Source organism: Sus scrofa, chromosome 1, assembly GCF_000003025.6.
Source record: "Sus scrofa isolate TJ Tabasco breed Duroc chromosome 1, Sscrofa11.1, whole genome shotgun sequence".
Lineage (NCBI taxonomy): Eukaryota > Metazoa > Chordata > Mammalia > Artiodactyla > Suidae > Sus > Sus scrofa.
The window spans coordinates 209,346,381-209,369,970 of NC_010443.5; the positions used below are offsets into that span (position 1 = coordinate 209,346,381).

Consider the following 23,590-nt stretch of genomic DNA (forward strand, 5'->3'; position numbering starts at 1 on the left):
ACATAACATGCATATGCAGAATAACGAATAGGTCATTTCTTTTGCAAATTTCATTTCATTGAATGAAATAGAATAATAACTACTAAAAAAATTTAAGAATATCCAGTAGTTCTATCACTACCACAGATTAGCTATTTGCAAAAGATTGAATAAAGAAAACTATTTGTATATAGTTGTAATCATATAGCATCCCATTCTATGTTGAGAATATTTAGAAAACAAAGTTATTACATTGGTGAAGCTACTGAAATAATTTAAACTTATATAATTATTGTTAATTTATTGTTAAAGCAATTTTTTAGGAACTACAAAATTAAACAAAATTTCCTGAGGGAGAGAAATTCCTTTGTGGTGCAGTGGGTTAAGGATCTGGCATTGTCACTGCAGTGGTTGGGTCACTGGTGTGGCACAGGTTCAGTTCTTGGCCTGGGAACTTCCATATGCTGTGGGGCAAAAAAAAAAATTTCCTGCAAGAGAAAAACCTGAATTCTCAAAACCTACAGTGCAAAGGAGCCAAAACTATATTAAACCTATCAAAAGATCTAATGCAGGAGCTTTAGATTAGTGCTGTGGTTCTTTAAAATGTACCTATAAAGGTTTCATTCTATTATTTTTTAAAAAAAAAATTTTTTTAACCAACTTAAAGTGCTGTATCTATAGCAGTCTAGCTATAGACTTAATTTATAAGATTTTTGAAGCCATTGGTATGTCCAAAAATACAAACAGCATTTGCAAGTAAATGGAAGAGTCATGCAGTCCTTTTCCTCAGTCTTGGAACGATTTGTTTAAGGCAGGCTAGTTAGAACATATTTTAAGAATTTCATCATGATGTATTCCTCATTAACTTTTCCATGTTTTTAATCTTATATTTAATTGCATAATTGCCTACTCTAAATATGCCTTAAGATGGGGTTATTTTACAGTGTATCTAGTCGTCATCATTTAGGGCACATAAGGCATATGAAGACGCCATCTACCCTTGGGAAGTAAAGAATCACGCAGCTTAAGTAGCCTTTTCAAAGCCACAAAAAGAATTTGAATTGGAATCAATCAGCAGTTTGTGCCTTATCCTGCCCTTGTCAAAGTTCATGTGGGCTTTTGTGCTTCTGCAAACCTTTGGGTTTGGTGGCCCTATGCCCTTGTCCTATAAAACTGCTAGTCCTTTGTATTCTTTCCGTAGATCTTCTTTATAGGATAAAAAATCTTGGATTCTATGAAATCACTGCTATTAGGCATATTCCCAAATATTCTTTATTAATTTGAGTTTTCACCAACTGCTGTGCCTAACAGTCAAAAAACCATCCAGCTAATCTATTGACTGCTAAATTCTCACTCAAATTGGAATCTCAGTGCTAACACCATTTAGGAGAAAGGCTTCCTTTGTATCTGTTCATCATTGCTTAATGGCTGTGGAGCACCCGTGGAGCATTGAGAACAGTGCTTGTGAACTCGCAGAGCAATTTACATTCCTGTTTGAATCTTTTTCTGTTGTGTAGCTGCAGGGCAGCATTTTTTGAGACATAAACAAGCCTATTTAATTATTGCAGGGAGCAGCCTCGGAAGATGGGCGTCTGAAGAGGGGTGATCAGATCATTGCTGTCAACGGGCAGAGTCTAGAAGGGGTAACCCATGAAGAAGCCGTTGCCATCCTTAAGCGGACAAAAGGCACTGTCACTTTGATGGTTCTCTCCTGAATTTGCTGCTGGAGTTGAGCTACCTCAGCCCCTCTTATGCATCCCGTGGTGTAAAGAGAATGGAACCAGTCCTGTGGACTCTTCCCAGTCTGTGGTCATCTGGCTCTTCAAAACAGAAGGGAGGAAATAGCATTTAAGTTTGCTTTTCTACTGACAACAGTGCATCACTTTTCCTTTCTCCTTGTATTTTGTGATATAAACTCAAAGAAAAGGACTCTTGGCATGGGTAAATCCAGTCTTTCTTCCTGAAGATATCTGATATTTCATAATCATGAGGGCAAAAATTAATATGTGTTCAACTGGTTTGTACAGAAAGAAAATTCAAAGCTAACCAAGGAGGAATGTCTTCATGAAATTAAAATAAAAAAATGAAAATATAAAGAAGAAACCTGAAATTTATAAAAATCTTATTTTGTTAATCCACCTTGTCTCCCCAATTCTAACCAAAAAAAAAGGTTTTGCTGAAAATCTTTAAAAATACTTTTAATTACTTTCATTATTTAAAAATTTTGAATCTTATTAAAAATCACATCTCCCCACCTCTAATATATACATACATAGTTTCCTTCCAAAATGGGCTTCAAGATTGAGTAACTAGCAAATACAGGAAGCACTGTCCCTAAGTCTGTAAAGAAACCATTTATTGCACAGCTCAATGGTCATTTTCATTTTTGACCTGTTGTAATATATTTTCATGTTTCTGTAAGTAAAATGATGCTGCTGCCTTGTATTGACTGTGGTTTGTCTAGAAGCAGCCATGCTTACTGTGGAGGAACATAGATGACTCTCCAAATTGTCAGTACTGGTTTAAGGGATGCAGCACTAAAAATGTGTCAGTGTGCTGTGCAATTGGTTTTCAATTAGTATTAATGACAGAAAAAAAAAAAAAGCAATGTGTTAGTAATTATTTTGGTTGTATGCCATTAGTAAATTGATAGAAAACTTAAGGGGATTAACATAACTTCATTTCATTGCTTTATATTAACATCGTATAATACAATAGTTTAAGACTAAGGGAAACAGATGGAGCTGTTTATTGAGACAACTGGTGAGGAATTATCATGTGTTCATTCCCATTTTAGAGCGTGAAACTCCTACATTAGAATATATAAAGTCACTTTAAATATTATCTATATTTGTAACAAAAGTAGTGTACAGATATTTTATTACAGCACTTTTGTGTAAAATGCAGAACTGAAGTGAATAAATAAGTTTTGTGGCACACAAAAAAGAAGCAGGCGTATTTTTTTTTTTGTTCTTTTTACTGGGGAAAAACTTTATTATATTCAAGATTTACAATTTAAAATTGGTTTTTATCATGTCTAACTGAACATATGGTGTCCATAGTTACGGCTAGAGGAACTTTGGACAACATCATTATGAAACGCTCAATGTGTTTTATGCCCAGAATTTTTACTAGTGCTAAAGATTCATAGACTCCTCATGGAGCAGAGGAAGATAAACAACATTGAAGAAAGAGAGGTGTCATGCCTGTATGTGCTTTTCTGAGACGCTGTTAATGGAGCAATATTGTAAGTTGTTCTTTAGAGTAGCCAAGAGCTAATTCACACAGAAGACGTCATTATGAAAATTATTTGTAATAACATGAAAAATCTGATTTGAATTTGGGCAAGGAATTGGGGAACCTTTGTTCTGCCAGTCCTTCCCCAAATTAGCTAATGAACACAAGCATTCCTCATATTCATCTCATCTGTAAAATGATAGGCTATTTTATGTCAAAGCTTGTGTCAAGTTCTAAAATAGAATTCTGTGATTCTTATGTATACAAAATGAATAGACAAACTACACATTGCAGCCATTTGGGAGATATTCTTCCCAACCAGCTACTGTACTACTGTTTGGAGGTAGTTGATGTAACAAAATTTATTTTAGTATCACAGTGACCCATCCAGCTTCTTAGTCACCAATGAATGGCCCTCCATCATGAAGGCATGCTGAGATCCTCTTGTGGTCGGCTGCTGGAAGCGAAGCCATCCTTTTATAAGTTTCAAACAGCAAAGATTTTATGGAGTCCACTCTATGGCAGACCTTAGGAAGGCAAGCTAACCAACCAAATTAAAGTTTGAGTAGATATGTTGGAGTACTCCAATGAGAAGAGCCTTGTGGGTATTTTTGTACCATTGCTCCAAAATTCAGGCCTATCAGGAATCTCAGAATGTGACCTTATTTGGAAATAGGGTCTTTGTGAATATAATTAGTTCAGTTGAAAAGCAGTCAGGCTGGAATACATTGGGCCCTAAATCCTTAAAAAGAAGACCATGTAGAGACACAGAGAAATAGGAGAAGGCCATATAAAAATGGGGACAAGAAAATAAAAATAAAAACAATCTGAAGAAGACCTGGAGCCACCAGAAGCTGGGAGAGGCAAGGAAAAAATTTTTTCCCTGGTTTCTTGAAAGAGAGCTTGTCCCTGCTGACACTTTGATTTCATACATCTGGCCTCCAAAAGTGTGACAATACATTTCTGTTGTCAAGCACCTTGTTTTTGGTATTTTGCTATGGAAGCCCTGGGATGCACTAATATAGTATCTTAGGATGTTTTTATATCCTTAGCTACAATCACTATGCCTAGCAAATAGGAGAGGTTCTGTATGTGTTTGTTCAGCATATAGATGATTAAATTATAGATCATGATTAATTTCATGGTATCACCTTGTTAAGCTGGTTGCAGCCTTCATACTGAATGCAAAAATGCAGCAATGGGAATGCCACTGTAGCAATATAAAAACACTGGGGAAAAGCTCCCTTCTTGAACTGTTATTAATTAACAAAGTCAAAACATGTGGAAGCAAAGAGAAGAAAATGAGAAAGGAAGGAAAAGAAGACTTGAGAAGAAAAGAATATAGATGCATTAGTACAGGAGAGAGTGACAAAGATTTCTGTCTCCTATATTATTCTTTTTGGAAATGTGAGAATTCTCCTAGAGAAGGAAGAAAGTGCTTGAACAAAGAGTTTAAAGACTTGAAGGTTATAGTGTTAATGTCGTGTGCAAACTCAAGACCATATATAAGACTATGGATTACCCATAATTGGTTCTGTATACTTCCTTGTGTGATTAAATCACATTGGTGAATACCATGCACTTCTGTTCTTTGTGACCCCAGCAAAAGGATGATAGTGATGATGTGTTTAATATCAACACCTACTGATACATACCAGCAGGAGTACCATTGTGGTATAGGAGGTGAATGGAACCCATACATCAGAACAGAGATGGAATTGGAAGCATAAAAGATTAAAATTAAAGACAAGAAAAGGGAGATTTTAAGAATATTGATAAAGCAGATTTTGATAGTTTTGAAGAAACAAAGGGACCTCTTCCCCGCTTTGAATTATATGGTGCCATGTTGTCTTAGATTTGGTCTAGCTGATTGTCTGAGAATGCCAGACAGTGATTTAGTGCCTTTCTTCTGATCTCCATCACAGTGAAGAAGTTGAAAGAATGCCTGCAGGGAGACAGGAATAAATAGGTTTTTTTGGGGTCTAGGTGTGGGGATGTCAAAACTATCATCGCCTGCTTTCAACAGCCCTAGTATGTTGTTTTCATGTCAGTGACAAGTATTCTGGAATGCATTTCATTTGTGCAAAGATGTTCCTCAACTTTGTCTACCAGGAATGAAAGTTTAACTTTGACCCTTCCTAAAGGGAGTTATTTGTAAGATGGGATTGACCTCTCTTACCTCAAGAGGAAAAAAAAAAAAACATTGGCCTCAAGAATATTTCTAAATGAAAGAACAAGGAAGGCAAATGCAGTTATCGTGATTTTTGTATACTTGATGTTGCAGCTTTTCTTCCTTCAAAATACCAGTACCCCATTTTATGTAAATTAGAAAAAGGAATATTATTTGTCTAGGAATTTTACTTACTTAAGTACTGAAAGTTCAATAGTAGCTCCTTAAAAGGAATTCTGTCAGTACAGAGGCAAATCTATGGTCATGTTCTCAGAATTCTCTCCCTGAAACTGTTTCTCAAAGTTTCAAAAAGTACTGCCATCAAAAAGACTGCTATAGGCAGCTTTGAAGAGGGAGCTTTAACTGTTGATCTAATACAGGGCTTTTTCAGAAAATTGTGTCATTTGCTGATTCTTTGTGATCCTTTCTCCCTCCTTCCCCCTTCCTCCCTTCTCCTCATATGTCTACCAGGAATGAAAGTTTAACTTTGAATTTTCAGAAATAAAGAGTCATCCTTGGAAATCCTACTTTCCGTCTTATTTTCATATTGATGTATTCAAAATTGTGATTTTTTTCACCTGAGTCTGCCTTGTGGATTTTCAGAAATAAAGAGTTATCCTTGGAAATCCTACTTTCTGTCTTATTTTCATATTGACGTATTCAAAATTGTGATTTTTTTTTCACCTGAGTCTGCCTTGAATTATTTCATATTCAGAGTTCCACTCTCTATATTTCATTTATCCAAGGGCCCTTTATTCCATTCAGTGAAACTTACAAATTTACTTTGCTTTGGAAAATTAAATAACTTTTTAAAGTTTTAATACTCTGCACAGGATAAGCTGTCAAGAAATAGTAATTGTTATTTTAGTATTATATCCTGGAAGACATAGAGTAATGTAAATTCAATAGCTTTCTTTAGCTTTAAGTTTTCATTTTTGTATAATCATGTGTTCTAACGTTGGATGCAAACCAACTTACACCAAAATTTCAGTTGTTTTGCATACAACCTTTATGTTGTTTCCCATGTCCTCATATAACTCTACTGTTAATTACTAAATCTCTCTCTATCTTTAAAATAGACTCTTATTGGAGTTCCCATCATGGTTCAGCGGAAATGAACACAACTAGTTTCCATGAGGATGCAGGTTCCATCCCTGTCTTCGGTCAGTGGGTTAAGGATCCTGCATTGCTGTGGCTGTCATGTAGACCAGCATCTATAGCTCAGTTCAACCCCCTTGCCTGGGAACTTCCATAGGCCATACCTGCCCCCTGTAAATAAATAAATGAATGAATAAATAAACAAATAAATAGATTTGTTTAACTAAAGGTACTTAACAGAGAGGTTGTATCTCACTACTTTTGAGTGGAAAACCAATATCATTTGCCATAAATTTAATTATGAACAAAAGTGATATTAAATTCTATCAAAATACCATTGTGTACCAAGTATCAGAACTTGAGGCATGCTGTCTTCTCAGAAAAGGAGGGTTGCAAGTACTGGAATGGTGTTAATGCCTCAATGGATACTCTTTCCTGGACTGAAAGAACTGAAAATACATTTTTCATGATATGCTTTCCCATTTTCTGGTGCTTTGTCAGTGCCCCATATAGCAATGATCTCATGATACACACCCTCTTTGGAAAAACTCTACTATACCCAAACCAGAAAGGTTTTGTTTATCGACTTCTTTTCAAAAATGTAAAAGCAAGCCAGTCAATACCTGTTCTTAAGAGTGTTCTTAGCTAATGTGGTTAAGATTTTGTTTATAAGATTTTGACTAAAACCAGAATTGGGTCATCGCCTCCATTGCTTTAGTTTTGGCAATCTGAGTTTGGAATAAAGGACAAATGACATAAATTAATGGAGTAAAATTAATGTTGTGGTAATATTAAATAAAGCTAATGTCTTCTACACCTGGAGGGCAATGCAGATGGCAAGCATACTTAATTATGCACCCTGCTGCCTTTAAGTGTACTGATAGAAATCTCTCAACTGAGTATAAAATATGTTTGTTCCCTCGCTCCAGACAAGTTTGAGAAAGGTAACACGATCTATGAAAAACAGCCTAACATACTTATTTTTGAGGAAAATATGCAATTCTCTAAGTTAAATGAAATACACATTTACCTGATTTTTAAAATGAGTCGTTTTTACAGTCATAGTCTCTGTAGTCTCTGTCCTTTCTGTGAATGATGAAATCTGTGTAAGTCCCATAAGGAAAAGATACTTCTCAAACTAGTAAAAAAGTACTTTAAGTTTACTTTTTTACTTAGTTAAAAAGATAAATTTACTAATAGTATCCTGAATAAGTGGATTTGCTTTCTAGGTACAAATTAGATTGGCTGGTTATCACTCAGATACTTATAAACTTGTTCAATTCTTTATGAAGTAGCTACTCTAAAAATATATATCAGTGCAATTAAACCTATAGATAACATGTTTTACTGCAGATATTTCAGAGATGCCACTGCACTTTGTGAAGCTTATATGCATTTTCTTCATGTAAAGAATCTGAATTCTCATAAACTTCACTTTGTTGCAGTCAGTTTCCTATGCAGTTAAAAGCACAACCAGCAACTTCCAGTATTACCTTCAGAATGATTTTTAAAATGCTCATATTTGTTATACACAGTCATTATTTTCTTGTAACTAGGTATGTATAACTTACATTTTAAAACTAAATAGGACAAGTAAAATATTCTTGTTCAGACATAGTTTTCATCAAAATAGGAGATCTGGTGCCATGTGTTCCTTTATGATAAAGGATGCTGGCTCATTTTAAAGAAAAAAAGGTTTTAAGGCTACGGAGCATATGATTTCTTCATCTTTGACTCTTTAATCCTAGGGTTAGAATAAAGGAATTATATATTTTAAAATAGACACTTTACAGTTTTTCTTGGATTTATTTGGATAACTAAAACCATGAGAATTATGTTTAACCCATTCATTTATTTTATTTACAACTGCCTGACTATTAGTCCTTATATTCAGTAGTTGATTTGTTTTCTGAAGTTTTTCCTTTCTGTACATTACAGGTATTTATGTAAGGAAGTCATCCATGTCTCAATGCCCACTCTGATGTCCATGAATAAACGTAAGTCGGAGCTGACAAACGTCTTAACCTCATGGAGCTTGGGATTTCTGTGAAATGGAGTATAAAGACATTGGGCCTCCAGATCTCATGGCTCTGTGTTCCCATCCTGGCCTGGCTCCTCTCTAGAAGGTGGCTGACCTGTCTGAGCCTCTGCTTCCCTGACTGTAAAGTGGGAATAATACCACCTCCCCCACAGCTCTCTTTTTTTTTTTTTTTTTTTTTTTTTGGTCTTTTTGTCTTTAGTTGTTGTTGTTCTTGTTGTTGCTATTTCTTGGGCCGCTCTCGCGGCATATGGAGGTTCCCAGGCTAGGGGTCGAATCGGAGCTGTAGCCACCGGCCTACGCCAGAGGCACAGCAACGCAGGATCCGAGCTGCGTCTGCAACCTACACCACAGCTCACGGCAACGCCGGATCGTTAACCCACTGAGCAAGGGCAGGGACCGAACCCGCAACCTCATGGTTCCTAGTCGGATTCGTTAACCACTGCGCCACGACGGGAACTCCCCCCACAGCTCTCTTAATGTTAGATGAGATGAAGTGTCTGCACATGGTGGCACTTGACAGATGACAGCAATACTGTTACTATTTCTAAAGTCAGTGTGACTGTGGAATCATCTGGAGTAGAGTGTGCTGTCACAATTATTAATTTATACCCCAACATTGAAAATAAACTTTCCAGGTGCCCTCTTAATTTCTTACTCTATAAATATCCTCATGATTTCTGCTAGGATGGAAAGCAGAAGCAAACATGGTTCCAGGAAAACAGAACTGTGTAGTTTCATTGGTTGGTGAAGTGAATGGGTCATTCCTTAGTATTTTAAATAAGATATACTTGGGATGGGAGTTACTTAAACCTAGTGAGGGGTTTTGTTGTCAATCTAAGCCCCATCACTTGCATAATAAGCCCAGTATCTCATTTTAAAGTAAACAGGAAGTTGTGCAATATCCATCACTCATATAATATCTCCTTCCTTATCTTCTATGTTCAGTTAATTAGAATAAGTAAATTTATTTTTATCTTCCTTTTCAGAAAGGAGGGAATGACAAAATAATTAGCTTAGTAGACTGAACAGTCTTCTAGAAGGAAGGTGGTGAGATCAGACTAAGATACTCCTTTCTTCCACATTAGATATTATTTCTCAAGTGCTTGAAACTAAGTAAGCTGGGGAGATGCAAGGTGAAAATTATATGCCCTACTAGAAGCTAAATTTTTAAATTATTTCCCTAAGGGGCCAATGAAAGGGAAGAATTAACTTTTAAAGAAGATTTCTACCAAATGACAACCACATTTGACTATAAAATAAGCCTTAATGTCTCTGAAAACCTGGATCGACAGTTCATACTCTTAAAGATTTAGGTGAGGGTTGAGAGAGTAAAAGCTTCTATTTGGGATACTACAGCATGCTTTTCTTAGGGTGTTGCAAAGGGTGATGTTTTGCTGTACTGGAGAGCAGATAACTAGTGCACATAAGCCTAATTTCTAGGTTTGGGCATTGAATGGGATAAGCTCATAAAACATTCTCAATCCCACTTGCTAATAAAATACTTTATGGATATTTATAAAACAAATTATACTTTTAAATTACCTACATTTTGGAAACAGTGAAAATTCAAGGATCACCCTTAAACTTTTAGAAAGTATTGAGATCCTAAAGAATCTGTGTTTATAACCACCTGTGCAGAAGTGATCATTTGCAATTAGATGACCTCCTTTGAAAGTTTTGATGGGAAGTCCTAAAGCCTGAAAATATTTGCTAAGTTTTCTCTTATGACCATGGATCATATTTTTTTTGATACTTGTTGTGATGTTGCTACTTAGAAAGCTCATCTATTTGTCAACTTTCAGATGAAAACAAGAAACAGTTATTAAAATAACTTTCCATAAGGTGATTCTGAACACTAGAGAGAATAGAAATTTACTTACTAAAGCATTTGCATGAGATTGTGGAAAATGTTTCTAATGCAAAGGAGGAAAAAGTGGAGTTGGCGCCATGAAAATTTACTAAGGCCAGATACTTAGTTGCTCCAAATATATTTCTTAATGGGGATAGTATTTTCCAACTAGGTTGTTGAAAGTAAGAATACGTAATGGATATGAAAGTTTTTAAAGTTTTAAACCATAAATCATTGTTATTATATGTTAATTAAACCACACATTTATGACTATTTTGTTTAAAAGTTATCAAAGTAACCAATACTACCTAAATATGTATTTTGTAATTTTCCTGTTACATAGCTCTAGACATGAAATATTCCTCTTGACATAATGCTTTATTAGTGAATGACATACATCACATACTTTTCCAAAAGTATTAACTTTTTGTGTTATACTTAAAAAAAATTAATCATAAATACAGTAAAGAACAAATCTACACTGATTCCCAAGCAAGATCTTTTCACCATTTTTATCATTACTGTGTCTTGGACATACCCATTTTATAGCAGATAGCTGCACTCTGTTGCTTTTTTTGTGTTCATTATGGGCTCGGTTATTCTACTGAAAATAATATTAGCTCAGGAGTTTTGCTTACTAATGTGGAGAGGGGTGAGGGAGGCAAAGAAGGAAGGAAGAAAGGAAGGAAAGAAGGAAGGAAGGAAGTTTAGAGAAAGGGGGATGATCATTAGTCCCAAGCCTATTCTGATAAAATTTCTACTATTGGGTATGAAAGTTAAATATGAATGTCCTCCTCAGAGTCAATGGAAGACAAAAGTCAGGGTCAATTATATTTATAATTAAAGACAAAAAGTAGAATTGACAAAAATCTCACATATTGCTTATAAATACTAAGACCTTCATAAGTGTTTAGTAACATTAAATGAAGGGAAGATAGAGTCATTTGGGGAAAGATGCGAACAGATCAAGGAAAAAGAAATGGAGAATCACGTCAGTGGGGCCAAGACCACTTTGCATCTTCTGCATCTTTTGTCTCTTTCCTCCTTTTCAAATTTTTTGTTTAACATTGAGAAGATGACACTATGAGTATGGTGGTAAGTCATGGATATTTTTCACTCTCTGAGGAAGTAGGAAAAGTGCATGAGCCTCAAGGGGTCGAAAGGCATATCACAGCTGCTGTTTGTTTCTGCAGACATTGCCAAACTTAGAGACACTGGGTAGTTTCCATGGGAAGGCTTGGTTTCTAGGTAGATGCTGATTAATGATAATCAGAATAGTCCGTTCCAATGGTACCACTTGATACCATGCAAAGGAAAGAATATTTCTTCTGCCTTCTAGTCTGTGAATCATCTGAATGAAGTCTTCTGTAAAGCATCATTACCATAATCTAGATATTTCAGTTTTTCTAGTGTAGATTTGGCTTGAAGTATAATCAAAATAAAGTACTAACACAAAAACTAAACACACAGAGATGTGGATTTCATTTTTGACAGGAGTTGAAAACCAGAGTAGTCTTTGGTCCAGGAAATGTTTTTTCACATGTATTCTGCATGACCTCTTTAGACAGTGAATGTTTCCTAGGAAAAGATGATTAGAGGCTCAGGACTATAGGCACATCCTCTGTAGGGCTTTCCCTAACCTTTCCATCTCCCCTTCTCAAATAATGCTCTTCCTTTAGTGAAGGTATTTTTGCCCCATTAGAGCAGTTCCCTTGCAATGTCTTCACTGTTATTCATGTAGAAAGACGATTCATTGCTTCTCTCAGAGAAATAGATAAGACCTAAATTCCTGGACATGAAAGGGTGTGGTGTTTGCTTTGGATTAAAAACATGGGAAGCTGCAGGGGATTAAAGATCTGGAGTTGTCACTGCTGTGGTGAGGGTTAAGTCCCTGGCCCAGAAATTTACTGCATGTAGCCAAAAATAATAATAATACTGAAGTGAAACATTAAGCACACACACACACACACAGAGGAAGCTACTGTAATGACAAGCATTTCCTCAAGATGCGTCACAACATTAGGGACTGTGTTTAGTTAGATTAAGAGAACTCATTGCCTAAGGTTAGACCAAAAGGGAAAAGGGAACCAGACTTTGCAGTCACTGGGAAGGCCTCTGCTCCAACCATTGTTTTACTACAAAGGCTGAAGGACCCGCAGCTCATTCTCAGAGTGTTGGTAACATTTTATTTAGAAGTGCTTGCAACATCTTCTTGACAAATGAAGGAAAAGTTTGTGGGAGTTAAGTGATTGGAGGGTTTCATGAAGTCTCATTTTCTTTACCGGCACCTCATCTTCCATAGCTAAACATGACATCCCTGAAGACCCAGCCTTTTCTATCCATAGCTTGTTTATCAACTTTTTTTTTTTTTTTTTGTCTTTTTGCCTTTTTCTAGGGCTGCACCCGCAGCAAATGGAGGTTCCCAGGCTAGGGGTCTAATTGGAGCTGCAAGCTGCTGGCCTACGCCAGAGCCACTGCAACGTGGGACCAGAGCCACATCTGCGACCTACACCACAGCTTACGGCAACGCAGGATCCTTAACCCACTGAGCAAGGCCAGGGATTGAACCTGCAACCTCATGGTTCCTAGTCAGATTTGTTAACCACTGCGCCATGATGGGAACTCCTTGTTTATCAACTTTTGAATCTCCTTTGTTTTCTTGTGAGTCCTCTCAAAAACTCCGAGTACACATTATATAATAGACATGAAATCAAAAGCTGATATTCATAATGGCATGACCAATGAGTGAACTGTAATTGATATGTTATCCAAAGAGAAATGGCCTATATCCAAAGAAGCACAGACTGGCAACAAAAATATACAACTAAAAGGAGCCTGTGTATTTATTTTATTTATGAAAACTTAGTTATATGGACATTAAACCCTCTTAAACATCTTTTGATTGGTCTTTATCTTATCTTCTACTTTCAAAGAAGGGATTAAAATGACATCCTCGCCCCTGCTCATTTCCCAGGGCTTTCCTCACACTGTGTGCTGCCCTATTTCTTTTCTTTGCTTCATGCTTTAATGGTCACTTGTGCCTGCCAGACACATGAGGTTAACCAGTAACTCCGTGTACTTTTTGACAGTCATGGAGGGAAGCACAGAGTAGCCCACAAGAAATAGATTTCATTGTTAACTCAGACCAGTTTTCATGGCAAAATCATCCCATTACCTGATTTACACACACACATAAATTAGAGCAAAGCAAAGTAAAAGAAAAAAAAAAGAAAGAAATCTGCCTGCTTGAAAGAATGTGTAGGAAGGCAAGTTGGGCATAGTGAATATGTATAGAGTAATAACAAACATGTAATGGGATTGTATCTAGAACTGAGGATATGTGTGTTTTCCATGCATTTCATAGTTCTCTCTCCATACCCTCTGCCCCCAACCTATCTGTCTTCCTTTCTCTCTCTTTAAATTAAAAAAAAGAAACCTTTCCCCTCCTCCAAGCCCAGAGTAAAATATAAGCAGACTCTCAAAGTAGCTGCTGACAAAAATATTAGAGGAAAAATTTCAGGTTCTTAATGCACAGTTTTTCACTCCCGAAAACTATACCAGAATATAGCTTGTGAGGGAGAAGGAATAAAGGAAGAGAAGGAATGAAAAGCCTTAAAATGGAAGGCCGGAAGTATTGCCCAATGTTAGGACCTGGAAGCTGAGGAGATGGGGACCAAATGTCCTGTTGTCCTTCAGTGAGTATCCTCCATTGACAGCCCACTTGAATTGACCACCCCTTGCCTGTGGACAACCCACTATCTGACAGAACTGGTCACTCCAAGTAATCTAACTGAAGGAGGGGGCATTGGATGACTTGGGTGGGTTTGGGGACATGGAGGAAAAATCCCACTCTCTGGTGAAGGCCAGTGCATTTCATTACCTGTTAGGAAGTTCTGTAAGAGTCAGAACAGCAAGGAGCATGGCACTTGTTTCTCCCATGCAAACATTTAAGTCCTCATACCAAAGATATCTCTAACTCCAGAGTGGCTAGTGTTTCAAAATTTTTGTTGGGGTAAGAATAGTTGAAGATGAGGAGGGTAGTGGTTGAGAATAGAACTTGGAACATATTTTACCACTGCTCTAGCCACTGGCTAGACTGAGCTCTCCTTTCAAGGTGGTGCTCTGTGATCACTGCCTGGGGTCTAGCCCTGTGTTTCAGGGTGTGTGCTGAGTAGGGACAGGAAGGAAAGAGTTTATTCTCATTCTGCAATTTGCAGGTCAGAATGGTTATTTTGGCTCCTAGGGGGCCTTGATTCAAAGCCCCACTTCACGTTGTTCTCCATCTCTTTTACTAAAACTGTTTATTGTTCTTGTCTTTGTTCTTGGCCTTTATTGTCTACTAATGTTGCATTCTGTTAAATTTTTAAATAATCGACATGGAAAAACTAGTGTCTGGGATGTTCTAAATACTGGTGTTGGAGGAGAAGTAGGCTTCATTAGAGGAGGAGAAGTCAAATACTCTTGTGGGGGTTTCAGAGAAGAGCATTGGGGGCTTCAGAGAAGAGCATTCAAGAACTCTAGAAATGAAAAAAACCTGGTTCTTTAAGAGTCCCAATTTTACTTCCAAATGCAAGCCTTCTGTTTTCTTTGACCTATTTGTGTCACTAACGATATTCTTTTGGACTAGTTGTTCAGTCATACCACTCTGCTCAAAGATGTCTTGGGCTTCCCACCGTGTAGAAAAATATGTCCATACTTTGCTTAATATTGGAAGCATCTACCACTTGGCCACTAAATTAGATTTTCCAACCTAGTTCCCCATTCTGTCCTGAAGAAGCTCTGATCCTATCATTATTTTTATAGCTTTCTCAACATGATTGGTATAGACTGGCTTCCGTGTTTCTATTTACACTTAAGTTTTTTCTGGAATGACCTTTTCCTCAACTTGTCCCTGAGTTATATTTTATATTCATCCTTCAAGACCCAGCTTAAATCACCTACTCTTCATAAAGTTTTCTATTTCATAAGCTGGTGTGTGTGCTAAAGTATTTCTCATGGAAAGCACGTAGAATACTGATTATTATTAATCAGAACTCATCTTTCTTCTTATGCTCATAAAATTTTATCACCGGCATAGCATTATTTAAAAGTTACATATTACTTATTAAAAAATAAAACTCTTCCATGGTCCAAATAGCTGGAATATATGTTAAACTCAGTTAAAGACATTTGTTTCATGTCAGACTTCTCAGAATGCCAAATCTAGCTATATATTGTAAATCTTCACTGAGTGTGAGATTGTGAGATGCCATCTTCCAAACTAAATTGACCAAAAAACAATCTTTTGAGACTTAATTCCAAGGAATGCATTTTTTTTTTTTTTTTTTTTTTTTTGTCTTTTTGTCTTTTTGCTATTTCTTGGGCCGCTCCTGCAGCATATGGAGGTTTCCAGGCTAGGGGTCCAATCGGAGCTGTAGCCACCGGCCTACACCAGAGCCACAGCAACGCAGGATCCGAGCCGCGTCTGCAACCTACACCACAGCTCACGGCAACGCCAGATCGTTAACCCACTGAGCAAGTGCAGGGACTGAACCCGCAACCTCATGGTTCCTAGTCGGATTCGTTAACCACTGCGCCACGACGGGAACTCCCAAGGAATGCATTTTAAGGAAGCACACCTCTAGCACATTAGTCTTTGATCTGATAAAGTCATTTGGCTGTGTATACTCTTCCCCAATATATTTTGAGTCTCACTGGGTCTCATTCAGCTTTTTATACCCATAAAATATAACATATATCACATAGCAGGCCATGATACATTTCTTTTTCTTTTTAAGAGAGAAAGGTTTTTTTCCTAAAGAAAATGGAAAGGAGTTGAAAGCAAGGAAGATAGAGTAAATGTTTATTATTTTTAGGGAATTAAATTAATTGTGAGTGGTAAAAAGAAAACCCTCTGTGCGTTATCTGACATGCAGATAGCTTGGTTCTGGAGAGAGAAATACTGGGTCAGCTTTTGGCATACTTACAAAGTTGCAATAATTTAGTTGATACTGAAAGAGTAGGTTGTAGAGTACAAGCCAGTCCTTAATAGTCAAATATGTTTCCAAGGTGGCTGTTACTTGGTAAGTTCTTGAGTATATTTTAGTATTTTAATTATCTACCATCTCGCTAGCTTGTTAAATTTGACCAGAACCTTAATCATATATTATGTGCCTGGCATGGCGTCATTCGAAAGCCAATACTAAGTAAGAGGCCTGAAAATTCTCACTTTCAATAAGGCTAAAAATTTTAAATTACAAAATCTAATCTATACCACTAATATTATAGAGGAGCCATCTTCAAAGTTACTGGCAATCTGTGGTAAAACTGGGACTACAACTCAGGTTTCCTGATAACGAGTGACTCTTAATTCAACACAAGTATTTAAAAGTGATTTGAATTCTTTTAAAAAGAATTCAGTACTTAAATAATTTATAATAATAGTATCTTACCATATTAACATAATTGAAGGAAATTAACTACGCATTAATCTTGTACATTTTAAGTTAGAGCAAAGGGTATGAATGAGCTGATTGTTGTCATTAACTCATTGAGCTGTACTCACAAAAGTTCAGACATCAATCTATATGGAGTTCATAGTCATCCATATATACAAATAATACAGCAGGACAATACCTGAAATATCTTTCAGATTCAACTTTTTCTTTGATGGAGGAAGGAGCTGTAGATGAGCAACTTGTTCAGCCGGTATTAAAGTTCACTGTTTCTCAAATTGTATCTCTAAATTGGAGTTAAGTTTCATCTCGCTTCCCCATAGCAATATAAGGCAAAGCCTCCATGAGTTTATTGTCAATCTAGCCACTAAGTCTTAAGACAATTACATAAAAATAAAATTAAACAAAATTATGTTTTCATTATTATTGTGGTCACTGTTGCTACTAATTCCCTGCATAAGCTTAATTAGATGTCTCTGTATGATGGTGATTGCAGTATTAGGTTATAAGACAAAACCATTTTGTGATAATTTAATATTTTGAGAAGTTTAAAAGCATTTGTTCAGGTATAGTCAATTGGAATCATATGTGATCATAAAGCTCATTCTGTAAATGGAAATGCATTACAAGTCGATAGGTTTAGATTAGCAATTAACACTATTAAGATGAGTAAATTTTTAAAAGCACAGTCCCATTTAATGGGAAAATTTGAGAATAAATACATTAAGGATTAGCCTACAACTTTTATTAGAGAGTTAATAAATAAGTGTAACATCAAATAACCTTATACCCACGTTAAAATATATGCCTCACCCCAGGAGCATCAGCTATTTTAGTTTCCTCAAGTATTGCCGGTTAATGTGTACACATACAGTGCAACAGCGACACCACCGGGCCTGATTGATCTTACTTCTTGAACTTCAGGATGTTAAAAAAAAAAAAAAAAAAAAAAAAAAAAAAAAAGCAGCAACAACAACAAAAAAACATTTTTGAGAAAGTGAGGCATTTGGGGAAAATGCGTATATGGTTATGAAACCAGGCTATTTAATTTGCGGGATACGGGGTAGACAACTTTCAATAGTGCTTTTATTCTACTGATACACTGTTTAGGGTGCTTTCCTGAAAAAATAACCAGATGATAACTATGACTGATGAATAAAAGGAAGCTGTTCCTAATACTCCAAGAAATATTGTCGATTTGTTAAAGACCTTTCCATTTAGTTTAAATTCTCAAAATAAACTCACTAGAGAATAAAAGAAATGCAGGGAAAGTTTAATTTTTTTTCTAGTGTCCAACCACTAGAGGGCAGGAGAGTCCATGCTACTTTGGCTTTGTTCTACAGTATCCGCCCCATTTCTCTGGCCCCCACCTCCACTTTGTCTTCAGCCCCTCCTTCTCTTGCTGAATAGGTAAATGGATTATTGAGAAAAGGGGCAGTTTCTTATTTCTAAAATACTGGAGCATTACCTTTTCTAAAAACATGCTTGAGATACAAGGTAGTACAAGTAGAATATGAATATAAATTTTTCCAGATATAAGGGGTGTTGATTATACTGTTTTTGTCTATGTTAAAATTTCTTTTTTTGAAGTAAATGCTTAGAGCAGAAAAGGAGGGGGATATCTGCAGGCCTTTTTCTGTGGCTATTGAAAAAAATTAATGCTAAATACTAAATCAATTAATTCTTAGGTCAATTCTTAAGATAACTTCCATTCTTGAAAATCTAACTTAAAAAATATAAAAGTGATGAACCAAGCTCTTTGTATTTTTAAGAAGAAACTCTATATGAAGAACATAAAATAATAGCCACATGAAGCCTAGATTTTCATTGATATTATTATTGCATATGATTTCTAGGGTTTGGAAGAGAAAAATGGCTTTTTCAATTTTTTTTTTCTGGTTTCCGTTGCCTTTCTCTCTTTTAACAAAAGCTTTTATTTTTGTTAAAGTGAAAGATTTCAAAATTTTCTTTGACTTAAGTTGAAACCGATTTTCTGAGTGCTTATTTTGTGTTTTATCCAATAAAGAAAGACTATGTTGTAATACATCACTGATAAAAGTAAAATCATTTTTCTATTTTCTGCTTCCAGCTCTGTCAGTGATAATCACTGCAGTCTTCAAGATTTTATGCATAAAGTTTCCTTTGTAGAAAAAAAAAACTTTAGTTAGGATCTTTGGTATTGAAATACTTGGAATTAAATTTTTCTATAAACATACTTACTGAGCTGATAATCTTACTTGTTGAAGTGTGGAATCCTATTGAGAAATATTTTTAAGAAATAGTTTTCTGACTTCCCATTGTGGCTCAGTGGGTTAAGGATCTGGCTTGCCACAAGCTGCCGTATAGGTCACAGGTGAGGCTCTGATCTGGTGTTGCTGTGGCTGTGGTGTAGGCTGGCAGCTGCAACTCTGATTCAACTTCTAAAAGGAAAAATATATGAGTTTTCCTTAGAAAACTTGATTAGATATGGTTAGACCTTCAACTATGCTTTTGAATAACTATTTATTCCCCAAAACAGTGCTGGGCATGGATCAGATACTCAATTTGTTCAACAAAAATTATCATTTATTGGATGTATCTAAATTCCAAACATTATGCTGGGAATGCTTAGCATTTTCTTATGGGTAATACACATTCAATATTGCTAACCCTAAGATAGATTAACTTTAGCAGTCATATTGGTTAGTTTTTATTAAAGTGTCTCACTCTCGTCATAAAAGTGCTCCATGACACATTTTTTTTTTCTAGTTAAAGTGAACTGAATTTTGGCAGAGATATTTTTAAACATATTTTGAGATTACAGCAAGCAAACTGCAGTGTCTCAAAGACTGTGTTTTCAATGGCCGGCCCAAGTGATTAATTTTCTCCAAATTCCTTGCATGTTGTCACCAGAATTTTTTTTTTTTGTAACCACCACACACAGTTTTGGTACTCTGCCCCCCCTACACAAATTTACTTTGGAGATTTGCAAAGGACTTAATTCTGGATGTGGAAGTTACTTGGGGCTTGACAAGTAACTTCTTGGAAAGGCTTTGCAATAAGAGCTTTATAGACAAAAATCTTCCTGGCTCAGTTTAAGTTTCTCCTTGGTGTGTAAGTCTGCTATTACTCATGCAGTGGTTCAGTTTACATTGGCCTTTCTTAGGGAACTACAGGGACGTGATCTTAAGGAGACAGTGCAGGTGTATCAAAGCAATCTTAGTTATAATATTTTTAGTAGAAGTTCTTTGGAAGGCAGCCAAATGGATTCTGACACTTCTTTTTCAAAAACAAAACAAACAAACAAACAAACAACACAAGGTAACCTCAAATATGTTACTTTTATCTCCTTAGAGCAGAATAATAATCCCTAGACCCTAAAGCAGAAAATTGGTATTTCAGAGATGAAGACTTGTACTTGTCAAGTAAGTTTTCTGGAAATGGGGACCAGTCATAACTCCTCTTTATCTCACATAGTTGCCCAATTTGAATAAGATATTTTAATTTGGCAACTTTCACTGAGGAAGTTTTTTTTTTTTTTTTTTTTAGCACGGAGAGAGGTCCTTTTCTTCCTCTCTGTGGATGAGATTACACTTAAATGAGCTACTTGATCAGGTTAAGCTGGAAACAGGATGACCTTACTTAACTCAGTGTCTCCTTCTGTCAGCTAACATTCCAACCTATACTACTTTGCCAAGACTTCCTCTTTTGGACTTGAGGACCAGCTTGCCCTGGAGAGAATAAGTCACTTGGTCCTCTTCTAGGGTGGTAGTTTAGTCATCCTCTGGTGTCTGTAGCATTATTACTGGGTAGCCTCCAAATTGTTAGCCTTTTATTCCAGACTCTGATTTCGTATACAACCATTATTTACTCAGGGCTTATCTTATGGTGACTGAATCCCTCATTACATTATAAAAATTGAATACTTAAAACTTTCATTTAAGTGGGACAATGATCTTCTCCATTTTACAGATATGATAAAGAGAGATAGTCTAAGATTGCACAGTTTAAAGGGGCAGAGTAAGAATCAAAGCCACACCTTACAACTTCATCTCCAGTTCTTGCTTTTGTCAAAACTGTAGCTGTAGTTCCATTCCCAAGGAGGGGAAGTGGTATAAACTGGACTAAAGCGGGATTTGAAAGCACAAGCCAAGTTCAGAGTCATTGCTATTAGTGGGAACAATTGTATGAACCCCCAGAAGCCTTCTTGCACCTACAGACCCTACCCTGTCCTCAACCCCATCATTACAGCTCAGAATGCAGCTGTTCTGCTGAAGTCTTTAAACAGAAAGCTTGTGCCACAATTCATGCCTTATAAGTGCCAATAATACTAAAGCTATTTTATAGAGCAGCAAAACAAGTTCCAGCAACCCAGATCTTTATCTGCTTCAGCTGAAAAGGCCAATTACAATTTAATCTCAGTTATATAAATGATTATTTTGAAAACAAGCTGGTACATCTCTAGAAAGTTTTTTTTTAATTTTCTTTGCAGCCGATTACTTCCTTTTTTAATAAATAAAGGACAAATTAAACTACATTAAGTATAGAAGATGATGTAGATCTCACCATTGAGTGGCTATTCTGTTCAGGATATTTGCTGGAGTTAAGACAAACTATAGCTGAAATCACCTTTAATAAGGCATAATCTTTATTCAGTGAAATGTAGCAGGTTTAACTGTAGATCTCAATATGCTTTGATAAATCTATATGCCAATCATTTCCAATATTCCCACAAGTTCAAGTGTCCCTCTTCAGGCAGATTCCCCTTCTCCCTGTTGCCGTACCTGATCACAGGCAACCACTGATCTGGTTTCTGGCACTGCTGATTAGTTTTTCTTTACTAGAATTTTATATGAACAAAATCACATAAAGCATGTATTCTCTTGGTTCTAGCTTCTTTTACTCAGCTGGTGTGTGAGATCTATATTGTACATTTCCGTAGTTCATTTCCAAATAGTATTGCATTATTGGGATGTCCACTTCACTGTGATAGACATTTGTTTCAGGTTTTCAGCTATCATAAATAAAGATACTAAGATTCCTGAAAAAGTTTTGGTGTCCATATAACACTTTTATTTCTCTTGGGTAAAACCTATTGTTAGAATTGCTGGGTCATACGTGAAACTATACACACACACACACACATATATATATACTTTATATATATAAACTTTGTAAGAAACTTGCAAACTGTACTACCTTGCATTCCCGCCGTCATAGTATGAGAGTTTCAGTTTCTTGGTATAGTCTCTAATACATGGTATGATCAATCTTTTTTTTTTTTTTTTTTTTTTTTTGTCTTTTTAGGGCTGCACTGCAGCATATGAAGGTTCCCAGGCTAGGGGAAGAATCAAAACTGTAGCTTCTGGCCTACACCACAGCCACAACAACACCGGATCCTCAACCCGCTGAGTGAGGCCGTGGATCAAACAGACATCCTCAGGGATCCTAGTCGGGTTCGTTAACTGCTGAGCCACAATGGGAACTCCTACTTTGCAGTTTTAATTTACATTTCTCTAATGAATAATCATGTCAAGCAACTTATCTCCTATTGGTCTGTCTTCTTAGTTGTGTCTGTCTAAGTCTCTTATGCACATTTATAAAATTGGCTTGTTTATTTTTTTTAAATTACTGAGTTTTGAGGAGTCTTTTTATATATATTTTAGATGCAGGTTCTTTATTTCATATTATATACACAGAAATATTTTTCCCTTCAGTTTTGTGATATGCTCTTCATTCTCTTCCCATTGTCTTTCAAAGAACAGAAGTTTTTATTTTGATAAAGTCTGATAATTCATTCTTTTATGTACATGCATTTTGTGTGTATCTAAAAAGCTTTGTCTAACTCAAAGTCAAAAAGATTTCATTCTAGAGTTCCCATTGTGGCTCAGTGGGTTAAGGAACCCAACCAGTATCAATGAGGATGTGGGTTTGATCCCTGGCCCCACTCATTCACTCTCCCATCTGTCTTGTAATTTGTCTGAAAATTCCAGTGGTTCCAGCCTTCCTAAATTCTGCTATTTGTGGTCTCTGCTCTGCTTGAGTTCTGTTGCCCTGCAAAAAGGTTTCCATTAAAAACCTTAAGGCTCTTGTCATCAGTGTGAATATAAGGATCATCTCAAATTTTTTTCCTTCCTGAATTATAGTCTTACAGTTTTTTTTTTCACTATTTGAATATAGCTGTCTCTTATATTTTGTCCAGTTTCAGAGTTGTTCTCTTTTTTTAATTTTTTTTAACAGCAGGTTGGCAAGTCTAGCATGAGTTACTTCAATATACCCAGCAGTTGAAAGCCTATAACAACTGGGAGGTAATTTTTAAAAATTTATCTTTAAGTTGTGCTGTGGAAAGGCAAGAGTTCTATAATAATTTGTTTTATGTCTTCATCAAGTTTCATGTTTTATTTGTAGATATATTTACACATACATCAAAATATGAATCAATGCCGAAATTTAAAAAGGTATACCTAAGTGTTCATTCAGACTGAGTATATCAAAGTTCTAAATATTCCACATGATTGTGTATTATAATAGCTATGTTCACACCTGCCTGAGCATGTTTGTAAAGGGTTCAGAGAATAATGTATTGAAACTGACAACACTTAGGACTTGAACCTAGCCAGAATCCAGATTGGGACTTGAACCCACATGCCGGGACTCAAATCCAGCCTAAACCCAGATTGCAGTTTGAACTCAACTGTTTTTAAATGAGAATCACTCACCTTGTGCCTGGACTCACTAAAGTTCAGGTTCTTGGTGCCTCAATGCAGAAGAAATTTAGCAAGAGACAAAGTGATAGATGAGAA

At 36.1% G+C, this 23,590-nt stretch overlaps 1 protein-coding gene and 1 long non-coding RNA gene across 17 annotated transcripts in view; both read left to right on the plus strand.

Annotated features, from left to right (window-relative positions):
• The window catches only part of MPDZ (multiple PDZ domain crumbs cell polarity complex component), a 170,357-nt gene extending 164,940 nt beyond the window's left edge, over positions 1–5,417 (plus strand). For 15 of the 16 annotated variants that reach the window (XM_021063726.1, XM_021063743.1, XM_021063757.1 and 12 more), the window contains one exon: positions 1,548–2,925. In XM_021063726.1, coding sequence (XP_020919385.1) covers positions 1,548–1,694 — 147 coding nt within the window. In that variant the 3' untranslated portion in view covers positions 1,695–2,925. Of the gene's footprint in view, positions 1–1,547 lie in introns of all 16 variants that reach the window. The other variant, XM_021063703.1, reaches the window with a different exon arrangement.
• Positions 22,254–23,590, plus strand: part of LOC106509174 — a 65,189-nt gene continuing 63,852 nt past the window's right edge. The window contains exon 1 of the long non-coding RNA XR_001306472.2: positions 22,254–23,095. This is a non-coding gene — a long non-coding RNA (uncharacterized LOC106509174). The remainder of the gene's footprint in view (positions 23,096–23,590) is intronic.